The sequence below is a fragment of the Ruditapes philippinarum genome, unplaced genomic scaffold (genome assembly GCF_026571515.1).
Source record: "Ruditapes philippinarum isolate M1 unplaced genomic scaffold, ASM2657151v2 ctg40_1_1_1_1, whole genome shotgun sequence".
Classification (NCBI taxonomy): domain Eukaryota; kingdom Metazoa; phylum Mollusca; class Bivalvia; order Venerida; family Veneridae; genus Ruditapes; species Ruditapes philippinarum.
The window spans coordinates 397003-410177 of NW_026863541.1; the positions used below are offsets into that span (position 1 = coordinate 397003).

Genomic DNA, 13175 nt, shown 5'->3' on the forward strand with positions numbered 1-13175 from the left:
CTCTCGGCAACAAACTAAATATGCTCAGGATCTACCATTAAATACTCACAGTTAGTTGTCTAGTTTTTTAAAAATGTTTTTTGAAAGGTCAGCATATAGATTACTTAGGTTATTTCTGAGGTGACTTAGCATGCAAAACTAACAATTAAATATCTTATACAAAAAAGTGTTTGGAACTTCAGGGATATTAAACTTTCTAATCTACTTTCAGGACTTCTTTTTGAGTTCTAATATTTCACCTATACATATAAAATCATTTTCTCAATTTTATGACATATTTTTTTATGTTCATTTTATCTATGAATGTCGTGTTAGGATATATTTGAACGACCATGTTGCACATCACTCATTATGCAATAATCTTCATTAGGCCATATCAATATTATATAGCGTAGGTAAATCGTGCACGCCGCGAATCGTATTTGGGACGAATAATACCAACTTTACTATCTTCAATTGAAGAGCAGTAAACAAATATTAGTCACATTTATTTTAATTTTTTATCTGTCTTTGAAAAATGGGACTCTTAACAATATTAAAGAAAATGAAACAGAAAGAGAAGGAAGTTCGCATTCTTATGTTGTATCCTTTATTTGTGTATTTGTTTAATTATATCCCTGGAGACTTGTGTGTAATGTATATAATTTCGGATAGGCAACTAATTTGGATATTTTCATATTTATTTACAGTGAATAGCAGTTTAAGCCATACACCATTGATAATTTATATACATTGTATTATAAACATAGTAACCTGGAGGAAAATTGCCCGACCTTGTTGTGCTTTAAGCTTTGTCAAACAAGGTCCAAAATCAGTGTTTGGATGTTTAAAATTAAAATTTTGTCAAATTTTATATTTGTATGATAAAAATAAGTAGGGGGAATATTTCATGCATGCACTATAATTTAATGATACCAATGCAGAAATGAAATGTTCAAGACAATTTACTTTGAATAACAATGATATTTGCTGAGAACTTAACATGTATTGTCTCAAAATCACTAAATACGAAATGATGTCAGGCCACCCTTAATAATATATATGTTTGCTATTGCCGACCCAGAGTTATAAGGAGTGGGTCGGTAGGTAGGCTTTTTTTTTTTTTTTTTTGATATATGATTTTTAAGGAACGTAAGTAAATACGCTTTGTATGTTGTAACAGATTGTGGAAATTTAGACTACACTATCATCATCGGCGACGACGAACCTGACATGTAAAAGTCAGTCAAAAACATGTTCACTAGTAATCATAACATGAAATAAAAAAATGACTATGTGGACATAAATTCAAGCATGGTCAAATTACCGATGTGATTAACTAATCCTGCGTAAATATTCTCGTACGACCTGGAAAAATTATAGTAGATCACCCGGACATTTCGTTCTTACTCAATTTATTACACGTCTGTAAAAAATAACACACGCAAGATTTGTCTCCTATAATTTCTGAATGGCGAATATTTGCACCCCTGTTTCAAAAATGTTAAAATATTTAACTGTTTGTTACCGAAACAGAGATCTGCCGAGGACGCGATTTTGCGCCATTGGCGCTAAAAAAATGAGAATGGCGCAGGAAAATCGGCAGCAAAGGGCCATGGGCGCATCTAAAATCTGTGCCAGACTTATAAGAAAACAAAACTGTCTGCTGGGCTATTTAGTCATCCAGTCAAAACTGGTACCAACAGCAACATGTTACCCATGCTCCTGTAATTACGCATATTCTTGAGTTTATCCATTCCCCTATAGCTTTTGTCCATGTTATCTATTTACCGCATTTCTTCTCATAATCCCTTTCCCGCACAGATACTCATTTCTCCTACCGTAAATTTAATCCAATAAAACAAACAAACAAATTATACAACTACTTAATATTTAAAATGATTATCGGTAACTGAAAAAAAGTGTTGCTATTTTAAGAAATGCTGTAAGTTACAGTATAATCTGACAGGTGTTCAACTTGATCAACCCTAAGGTCACTCAAGTTCACGCAAATTTTGGCTGATGAAGTGTAAAAAAAAGATGTATATTTCGTCATCAGAATATTTGACAGGGTGATTAACCAATCAGAGAAACATTGTGCATGACTTTTTTCATGATCAAAAGGTCTGTCGGCAAATGTCTTTGATGTATGCTGTCTACACAGAAGCATTCAAGGGGCAATAAAATTCGTCAATATACAGTGGTAAGGGACATTTGGTGCAAAGTAGGAACAATTAAATGGATAATGCACAATATAAGACATTACAAGTAAGAACCAGCAATTATGTGAATAAATCAAATTTTTGAGCAGCCATTTAAAAAATATTTTGCCTGCAATTAATATTAGTTAGAAAGTTACCATGTAGGCATAATTTTTAATTATTGGTTAAGTACTGAATTATAAGTCATTAAGTGAACCACTTGTCATAAAATATGATTTAAGTTTTATTACCAGGGAAATTCAATTATCTACAAACTTTTTAACAGTTATTTTGGTCAATTGTTACTTATTTTCCCAAGGCCCATACTTTGGTAAAAATGGCCCATCATTTTCAGACCAAGTGGGCCCAGGGCCCAGTACTTTCAAATTCTTGGCAGATCTCTGCCGAAAATTATCACCGATTGTTGAAATTCCATAGCGCTAAAAGACACAAAAACACTCCCGCAAAAAGTAGCATCCATGAATAAAAGGAATATAATGTTTCTATTGTTAAATAATAAATACAAAATTTACACACGAAATGACCTCTGACAAATGACTGGTCGTCTCTTCTGAAGAATCTGTGAATCTTTGATGTTTACACACCTGTAGTTGTTGCCGAATCAGCAAAGAAGTGCCGACACTCAATTGACTTCCAACTCTTTTTTATATATCAGAAAAAAAAAGTCATTTCTTTTTGTCAAGGAATGATAACACATGTTTAATTATTGCTCAAGCAAAAAAAATGTCGGATATTTATTGTGTCAATCATTGACATATTATTAATCGTAAGTGCATTTTGACATGGAGTTTAATTAGACCACAGATTTATATTAATATAAATCCGTGATTAGACGTATGTATATCTGTGATTTTGATTGTGATATTTTATTTACATTTTTATGATCTTGATGTGCAATACTTGTGTCTGCTATCAAAACAATAATGCATATGAAAGTACCACAGCTTCCAAAAATTTATTTTTTCAGTCATTTTTATGACAGAATCCCCGCTGCTACCAGAAATGTTTTACTGCATGGGCTAAGTATTTAATCTGTGTCGACAGTCATAAACAAACGAACATGTACCCCAAATCACATTTAAATTACCCCCATGGTAAACTAGTGACCATATAAATGCTTTACAAATATGCATTAATTGAACAAACATTATTTTTAATCCCGTTTCCACACCTTAATTTGATACGTTCTGTTATTAGTTAATTCAATTTAAGTGCCGCGCGCATGCAGTACTGCGTGACGTAAGGAAAATATCCTTCCCTGGTTGGCCGCTATTTATGTCAATACTTTAAATAGTAACACACAGAATGCCTTTATGAATGATTACTCGTTACTTTACATATTAAATGTGTTGTTTTCCTCCGATTTTATTTTTGATTACGAGGGAATTTTTTGGGTCGAATGCCCTGGCTGATTTGGCGGAAATAAAAAAAATCTGATTTTTTAAAGCTGAAAAAAACTTTTGAGTCGGGGCATTTTCGCCGGGTCGGCCGGCAATAGCAAACAGATAATTTTTTAAGAGTGGCCTCATATATGAGACATAAATAAATTATACAATGTATATCAATTTCCAATTCACAGTAGCTTATGGTATGGCATCACTGATAGTCAGACTTCCACCACTTCTCATGCTTTATTATTTTCATCTGGAGGAGAAGTCACTAACGAGATAAAAAAAAGGAATTGTTAGGAAATGAGTTGAAATGATATAATTTTAAATGTCTAATGCTGAAAAGTTTACATAAAAGCTTGTATTATAACTTGAACACTTCTTGAAAACTTTCCCATTCATGCTTTTTTAGCTCACCTGAGCTTGCTCAGGGTGAGCTATTAGGATCGGTGAATGTCCGTCGTCCGTCGTACGTCCACAATTGCTTGTGAACACACTAGTGGTCACACTTATGACTCAGTCATCATCAAACTTTGTCAGGATGCTTGTTTAGTCAATTGCTCGGATGAGTTCGAAACTGGGTCATTTCGGATAGAAAACTAGGTCAAAGGAGCTAAAAATAGAAAAAAAACCTTGTGAACACTCTAGTGGTCACATTTTTGACCCAATCATCATCAACCTTTGTCAGAATGCTTGTTTAGATTATTGCTTGGATGAGTTTGAACATGGGTCATCTCCGAAGAAAATCTAGGTCACAGGAGCTATAAATAGAAAAACCTTGTGAACTCTCTAGTGGGTCACATTTTTGAACCAATCATCATCAAACTTGGTCAGAATGCTTGTCTAGTCAATTGCTTGGATGAGTTCGAACATGGGTCATCTCTGATGAAAAACTAGGTCACAGGAGCTAAAAATAGAAAAACCTTGTGAACACTCTAGTGGTCACATTTTTGACCCAATCATCATCAAACTTTGTCAGGATGCTTGTTTAGATAATTGCGCAGATGAGTTCGAATATGGGTCATCTCTGATGAAAAACTAGGTCACAGGAGCTATTAATAGAAAAACCTTGTGAACACTCTAGTGGTCACATTTTTGACCCAATCATCATCAAACTTTGTCAGGATGCTTGTTTAGATAATTGCGCAGATGAGTTCGAATATGGGTCATCTCTGATGAAAAACTAGGTCACAGGAGCTATTGATAGAAAAACCTTGTGAACACTCTAGTGGTCACATTTTTTACCCAATCATCATCAAACTTAGTGTGGATGCTTGTCTAGTCAATTGCTCAGATGAGTTTGAATATGGGTCATCTCTGATGAAAAACTAGGTCACAGGAGCTAAAAATAGAAAAACCTTTTGAACACTCTAGACTCTAGTGGTCACATTTTTTACAAAAAAAAACCCAGTCATATTCAGGTGAGCGATAAAGGGCCATCATGGCCCTCTTGTTTATTATGCATTATGACCTAAACAGTTCTCATGGCTTCTACAATATCATGGATAGTTAAGCCATAGTCATCTTTGATGTAATTCTTCACACTGGCACCGTCAGTAAGCATCAGGTGCTTGTTGTGCCTGAAGTAATGCACGGAGGGGCATCTGAGGTCTCCTTTTACCTGGAAAGCTGGAAAGTCGTCATTTAATCTCTATTGTTTTGGTGAGATATAACCCCCCCCACCCCCACACACCCCCAACTTTAGATTTTTGAAGGGCAGCGGAATCAAGTTAGCATTTCAGAAGGTCGTGGATTTACTTCTATACCCATAGTCACTGATGCCCAAAATAATATAGAGTATGGTACGTACTACCATATTAAGTTGACTCCATCCATAAGTAAAACTGCAAGTGCTAAGTCATCATGTTATAATTTATCTTTAATATGTTAATGACAATTTTGGTTTTTCACTAGAAATATGAAATTGGCAACAAAATTTAAAGCTCTTACTATAGAAAGGATGTCATCCATATTGAGTGGCAAGGAAAATTGGATCAGTGGATGCTAATTACAAATTGTGTTAATTAAAAGTAAGAACTATATATATTTTTTTAAGAATATTTTTTAAAGATCCAAATAAAGTAAGGAAATCTATGTTTTTCAAATTTTTTTTGTGAATAATATTATATACATTGTATCCTTAACACCAATACAGAGGTTTAGATAATGCAGGGAAAACAACAATATTAAAGAAGTTTAATGGTGAAGATATAGATACCATATCACCTACACTAGGATTCAATATCAAGACATTAGAGCATAGAGGGTAAGTTACTTTAGTATTGTATGAAACTTAAAGTAGCATGCCTCCAGATTTGTGCTATTTTTCATGATTTTTTATCTTTTAAAATGTTTTAAAAAGTAAAATATTGTCAAGAGAGTAAAGAAAGTAATTTGCTTATTGAAAATCTGTAGTCATTTGGTTTTTCAAAACGATTACTGATTTTTGAATTTTTTTTTTTTTGCCTATTCCTGACACTATTTCATGCAGATAATCTAATAAATATCATCACATGCATATTCAGTGTGGAAGAAAGAAAAATGTTTCACCTCAGATTTACATGTAGTATTGTGAAGGAAACAATTATATTTTATATGAGAAAAATATTCCTTCATTGAAACTCAATTTTCATTTTTAGCTTGTCTGTTTCAAAGAAAAAGTCTAGCTATTATGGTTGCTTCATTGCTGTTGTCGTCATGGACAAACTTTAATGTAGCCCATTATACAAACCTTATAAAAGGTTTCAACACAGAACTTGAAATACTTACTTATCTGAACAAGGTGCAGGTTGTAAGACAAGGGGCATAATGCTGAAAGCTATAATTATTATCTTTTTGGAGTTAGGCCCCTTTATAACTGAGAATATAGATTTCTTTTGTCAAAATTTGTTATAGATAGTCGTTGCCTTCAACAGTGTTAACACTACATGCAGTGCTTGCAGTGTAATTGTTTGTTTTATTTTTTCGTAGGTTTAAATTGAATGTATGGGATGTCGGAGGTCAGAAGTCACTGAGGTCATACTGGAGGAACTATTTTGAGAGTACAGATGGATTGATCTGGGTCGTTGACAGTGCTGATAGGATGAGGTTACAGGACTGTAAAAAAGAACTTAACAATCTTCTTGTAGAGGAGGTAAAATGCTTTATTGAAAAATTATGCAACTCTCAGATCTGTTAATTTAAAGCCACATTAGACCTCAGAAACAAATTTTTTTTTTCACTCTATAGACATGCAAAAATGACTTTCTCAATCTGTAAATAATGTTTTTAGAGCATGTTTGATATTTATAACTTGAAGAAAGAAGCACTGAATCTGACATTATTTGTCCAAAAAGTAGCGAAATGTAACAAAGTAGTATTTTGACTTCAATACAAAAGACTAAATCTCTATAACTGCAGTACTTATTGCCAAGTTGCAATAGAAACAAAACAGTTTTCAGGTATTTGTCCTATAAGTATCTTTTTGGAAGACACCAGTAAAAAAAATAAGAATAAAAGCATTTGTGGGGTATAATACACCTTTAAGCCTTAGGTAGCAAAGGGATTTTTGTATGCTAATGGCAGTAAAAAAAATTGAAAGGGGGAGAACACTCAAAAGTGTTGAAAAATAATAGGTTATAATAAGTTATAGGTGAAAATTGCAGGCTTAGTTTGATTTAGTCTGGCTAATAAGAGACACTGATTAGTTTATATCTCCAGGTCTTCCCCAGCACTGGCTTAAGCGGTATTAAATTTACAGCACTATAAGTTTTGTTTGTTTGTTTGGGTTTTACGTCACACTGACACAGTATAAGTATTCAAAGGCAAGAAAAAATAAAACATTTATGAAATGAAGATGTCAATTGAAAGTTACTCATCCAAAAGTATAGAATGTGGTTAGTGCGGTCTGGCCATGCTCTTACTAGTGGCAAGCACTAATCACTGACAGTCTCATCATCTTATGGATTAAATTTGTAAATGCAATAGGGCATACTTGCCATAATGTCCCGGACATCCGTGAATGCCCCTGAAATCAGGTTATAAAGAAACAACAATGGCAAGGCTTTGTTTAAAAGAGATACGTAACATAATACATGTAGTGTTACATCATGATGAAACAAAATGTACTATATTCTGAGGTCACTGTGGCAGAATTTTTGAGCACGCTGACTTCTGAACACTTGTTTCTTCTACTTAGGATATTGAATTCTATCATTGGAGGAAGTTATCCAATTAGCTGAACGGAAGTTCAGAGGTTCTACTCTGGTTTCTGCCTGTGTCTGATATCCTATATACGTTTTGGGTTGGTTTATTTAATACATTGTATACTGTATATCTGTTGTTAGACTTAGATTTACAACCAATGGTTTTTATCTGTTATATATCCATTATTTCCACAAAGAATAGAAATAAAACTGTTCTACAAAGAGATGCTTCCGTGGCTGTGTGGTTAAGGTAGTTGACTTCAAACAACTTGCCTCTCACTGCTTTACGTTCGAGCTGCACAAGTGTTGTCAGGTTCTACATGTCAGAAAACTATCCAGCTAGCTTACGGAATGTAGGTGGTTCTACTCAGGTGCCTGTTTGTGCCTGAAATAAAATACAGAGGGGCATCTGAGGTCTTTCTACACCTATAAAGCTGGAAAGTTGCCAGAAGACCTATACTTGCTGGAAAACACAACGAAAAAAACAAAACCAAAGAACTATTCTATGAAGATTGATCAATGTTTTTTTTTGTTTCAGAGGTTAGCAGGAGCCACCTTACTTGTGTTCGCAAACAAACAAGATCTACCAGGAGCTTTATCATCATCAGATATTAGAAAAGTAAAATTAGATTTGTTTTATAATATTAGTTATCATAATTTCAGGAATGTTTTTGTATATACTTATACTGTAAAGTGCATATAGATCTACTTACAATAAGTGCTGCATTTTTTACAAATAAAAAAGAATTAATGAAAAGTACCTAACTTGGTGGCATGGCCAAGTGGATAATGTGTTGTACTAGTAATCTAAAGATTGCTGGCCACATAGGTTTTTAAACCCCAAGCACGGGCAAGTTGCTGTTTTCTTGAGCAAGAAACTTTACACTAATTCCTCAGTACTGGTTGGTTCCAGGTACAGTTTCAAAAGTGTCTATAAGCTTATAGCTTCCTACACAATCAAATTAAAAAATTCTATATACTAGTAAACCAAAAGTACCTTGCCCATGGAAGGCTATGATGTGGTAATTCAGTATAAATAATTGTCTCCAATAAAAACATGCAAATTACTGTTCTTTTTTTAATACATATTATGCAGATATACCCATTTAGATATATCCATGTCAGTGACAATCTTAACTTTTTTTGTAAGATTAAAAAAAAAATGTTCACAATGTTTTAGTTTCAATACAAATTTTAGCATTTGTACATAATAACTTTTCATTTTGCTTACTTCAAATGGCTTTATCTTACTAAAATGTAGCATTTTAATTATATTTCATTTGTGTGTTTACATCCTTTTCCAGGGCTAAATCTATGTTCACATTGTTTTAGTTTCGATATAATTCGAGCATTTGTACATTATAACTATACATTTTGCTTACTTTTAAATGGCTATTTTTACTGAAATATAGCATTGTAATTATATTTCATGTGTGTTGTGTTTACAATGTATACCTTTTTTCCCAGGGTTTAAATCTGGATGAAATTACCACACACCATTGGTTAATACAGGGCTGCAGTGCAGTGACGGGCGAGAATCTACTAGAAGGAATTGACTGGGTCGTAGATGATATAGCATCAAGAATATTTACGATGGACTGATGTTTATTTACATTTTTAGGATTTTATTTTATCGACTTTCTGTGATAAACCAGTACATTAATGTTGAACAAAGATGAAAGGAGTGAAAAATTGTTGAGAGATTGATATCTGCCACTGTGGGAAATTAATCATTAATTTGAGCACATTATGTTGGTGCCATATATGAACATATTATTTTTTTTCGTGATTGTGATGAAAATTAAGAGTTTATTTGAAATAGCCAGTATATGATGCTATATAAAGGAAACAGAGCCATTGTCCAAGTAGGACTCAAGCCAAAGACTGAGTCTAGAGGTAGACATTCAGTTCATTAGGTTAGTCTGTCCCCTTAATGCTTAACAATGTTCCGTTAAAATGCGCTTGATAATCATTGTGTCTTGAAACTAGAGCACATTGGAATTACATGTGCTCAAAATATTAATGTTGCCTAAGTTTTACATATTTACAATACAGTTGATAATAGTATTCCTAGTAGTGAATGGTTGAAGGAACAGTATTGTTGTCCTCTACCAATATAATTTCTTTTTCAAATGGTAGACCTTTCAGAACCATTGTAAATTGCATATAATAAACAGTTTTTATCACATAAGCCATGACACAGAAGTCTAATAAGTCCATTTAATAAAAACGATATTACTGTAACGTCATTGCGTTATGTACAAACATATCTGGGATATACGATAACTTATCGTATGTCCCGGAACATATATAGCATTCAAGTGCACTTATGTTAACACAACACTGAAAATGACTATTTCAGCTGAAAACCTTTGTTATTTTATGATTTTATTAAACTCTTTCAATAAGTTTTGTATTAAATGAACACTGTATATTCAGATTTAATTGCCATTGCAATGATTTCTTCATTTATTTTGGCATTTAGCTTTGAATAATTAGCCTACTGAATTTGTAATAATTGATATGAGCCGTGTCACGACAAAACCAACAAAGTGCGTGTGCGACCAGCATGGATCCAGACCAGCCTGCGCATCCACGCAGTCTGATCAGGATCCATGCTGTTCGCTTACCAACCCTATAACAAGTAGAGAAACTGATAGCGAACAGCATGGATCCTGATCAGACTGCGCGGATGCGCAGGCTGGTCTGGATCCATGCTGGTCGCAAACCCACTATGTTGGTTTTGTCATGACACGGCTCATATGTGATGATAGATGAGTGTATAACAGGTTTTTCTATCTGAATTAATATTATCGGTAAAACTTTATATGATTCAGGATTTAAAAGTATTCAGGGTGATGCAGCAATGGGGGCTATTTTGTTTCAGTCTGGAAAAGTACATTCTTTTAAAAGTTATTTAAAAAAAAAACAGAATACCCTATGTTTTGTTTATGATACATATATTGTAAGTCACAAAATATTTACATTTTTATGCGGCTTTTCAGTGTCGAAATGTACCATTTTTAGTGATTATTATTCAATCGAAAGCAGCAAATTTTTGCAAAACAGCTACGTTATCTTACATCATATAAAAGATCTGAAATTGTGTTTTTAATAGATGTTAAATTTCGAAAACAGAAGAGGCAGGAATTTAGGATGACTTTGACACAATTAGTCCATATACATGTATACAAATTACCACTTGTTAAAGAAATAAATTGATCTATTACAAATTTTGATTGTAGAAAAGGAAAATTGTTGAATTTTTCTTTTATCAATTGTAATTACTATTTGATGTATTTGTACATGTTATTCATTATAAATAGTAATAAAAAAGATAGTGGAAAGTAATGTTAGTTGAGTCTTATCATTTATCCAAGTTTCTAAACACAAAACACAAACTTTCCAATAAAAAAAATAAATCATATACAGTTTATTATGACCGTTCACGTCAAATCAACTTATGGTTGCGTTCAGCATGCATCCTCAGACCAGCCTGCATGCATTGCATATCTCATAAATTGTGATTCCATGCTGTTCGCTATCAAACTCTAATAACAATTTAGGTAAACTAATAGCGAACAGCATGGATCCTGATCAGACTGCGCGGATGCGCAGGCTAGTCTGGATCCATGCTGGTCGCAAAGCCATTATGTTGGTTTTGTCGTGACACGGCTCATATGTATTTTCAGGTCACATTTCCGTTATTGTTGTTTTAAAGCAGCATGCCTCCGGATTCATGGTAATTTTCATGAAAGTTTTGAAAATGTATTTAAAATTAAAATTTTGTGAATTGAACAAAGAAAGTAAAGTGCACATTGCAAACAGCACTAACAATTTAGGTAAATTAGCTAAAAGAGGTTGAAATATGCAAAAAATAGCCCTTACTATTAAATAATTAGTATTTTGACTCATCTGGAGGCATGTAACTTTAAAGGGCTTTAACACACGCGGACAGCAATCCTTAGAATACTAGACCGACGTATTAACCACTTGTTCACGCTGCCACTCTGGTCGTTAATATAGTATACCAATCTTTATTTCGTTCTTGCTGGTGATATTTAATAGTAAGATCATAACAAATTACGATATTTTCAATATATCAAGTATACCTGCATACCAGCAAAACCCTCTCCCTTTTTCTATGTCTCCACCAGCTAATAAACATATACTTTATAAAACTTGTAAGTACTCCAATTTCATACTTCAATGGGGAGTATATTACCAGGCCAATTCACGTGATATATATGAAATATCATCATTATTCATGGGGCACTTATATTCGTTGTTTTCGGGATAGGTCGATGCACGAATTTAATTTAATTTCTATTTCGTCTGATGTACGAATATTTTTAATCCCCTTCCGCGTAGCGGAAAGGGGATTATAGCAATGTCCTCCGTCTGTCCGTCCGTAACACTTTCGTGTCCGCTCCATAACTTTTAAACCACTGAAATAACTTGGCACAAGTGATCACCATAATGATACAATGTGCAGAGCGCAAGAATTGGGTTGCTACCCCAAAGGTCAAGGTCACACTTAAAGGTCAAACGTTAAAAAGTCTTCATTTCATAGTAAAAAGTCTACATTTCGTGTCCGCTCAATAACTTTTAAACCGCTGAAAAGATTTGAAAAAAAATTGGCAAAAGTGATTTTCATAATGAGACGATATTCAGAGCGCAGGACCGCTCTATCACTTTTAAACCGCTGAAAAGTTTTTGAAATAACTTGGCACAAATGATTATCCTAATGAGACGATGTGCTGAGCGCAAGAAATAGGTTGCTACCCCAAGGTCAATGTCACACTTAAAGGTCAAACGTTAAAAAGTCTTCATTTCATAATAAAAAAAGTATACATTTTTGTCCGCTCCATAACTTTTAACCGCTGAAAAGTTTTTGCAATATTTTGGCACAAGTGATCACCATGATGAGACGACATGCAGAGCATAATGATTGGGTTGCTATCCAAACGGTCAATGTCACACTTTAAGGTCAAATGTTAAAAAGTCCGCTTCATAACTTTTTAACCATTGAAATTTTAAAAAAAATAACTTGGCACAATTGATCACCATCATAACAACATGTGCAGAGCGCAATAATTGAGTTGCTTCCCCCTAGGTCAAATCACACTTAAAGGTCAAATGTATAAAAGTCTACATTTAATGTCCCCTTCATAACTTTTAAATACCCCCAGGGTCAAGGTTATATGTTCTCCATAACTTTTTTTACTTTCTGGAAGATTTTAATCACCAACGTTAGACTATGTGCTTATGATATGCATGGCACAACATCAAGGTCATTGTTAGTAAAAGGTCAAGAAGTGCCCATCATGTTCACTGCGGAAGGGGATTTAGCTGTCCTTCAAAATGCCTTGTATTACATTATTTACATTGTACTTTTTTGG

At 33.7% G+C, this 13175-nt stretch overlaps 1 protein-coding gene across 1 annotated transcript; it reads left to right on the forward strand.

Annotated features, from left to right (window-relative positions):
* Positions 1 to 426: 426 nt before the first annotated feature.
* Positions 427 to 11124, forward strand: LOC132722428 (ADP-ribosylation factor-like protein 2). Its single transcript, XM_060706936.1, has 5 exons — positions 427 to 582; positions 5745 to 5855; positions 6560 to 6722; positions 8312 to 8392; positions 9241 to 11124. The coding sequence occupies exons 1-5, from the start codon at positions 518 to 520 to the stop codon at positions 9373 to 9375; spliced, it is 555 nt and encodes a 184-aa protein (XP_060562919.1). The 5' UTR covers positions 427 to 517; the 3' UTR covers positions 9376 to 11124.
* The last annotated feature ends 2051 nt before the right edge of the window (positions 11125 to 13175 follow it).

Excerpts from the sequence above, each read along its gene's own strand:
- LOC132722428 (XM_060706936.1), top strand. The coding sequence starts at position 518 with ATGGGACTCTTAACAATATTAAAGAAAATGAAACAGAAAGAGAAGGAA. Across the intron at positions 5,856-6,559 it reads AAGACATTAGAGCATAGAGG|GTTTAAATTGAATGTATGGG; the intron begins GTAAGTTACTTT and ends ATTTTTTCGTAG. Across the intron at positions 8,393-9,240 it reads CATCATCAGATATTAGAAAA|GGTTTAAATCTGGATGAAAT; the intron begins GTAAAATTAGAT and ends CTTTTTTCCCAG.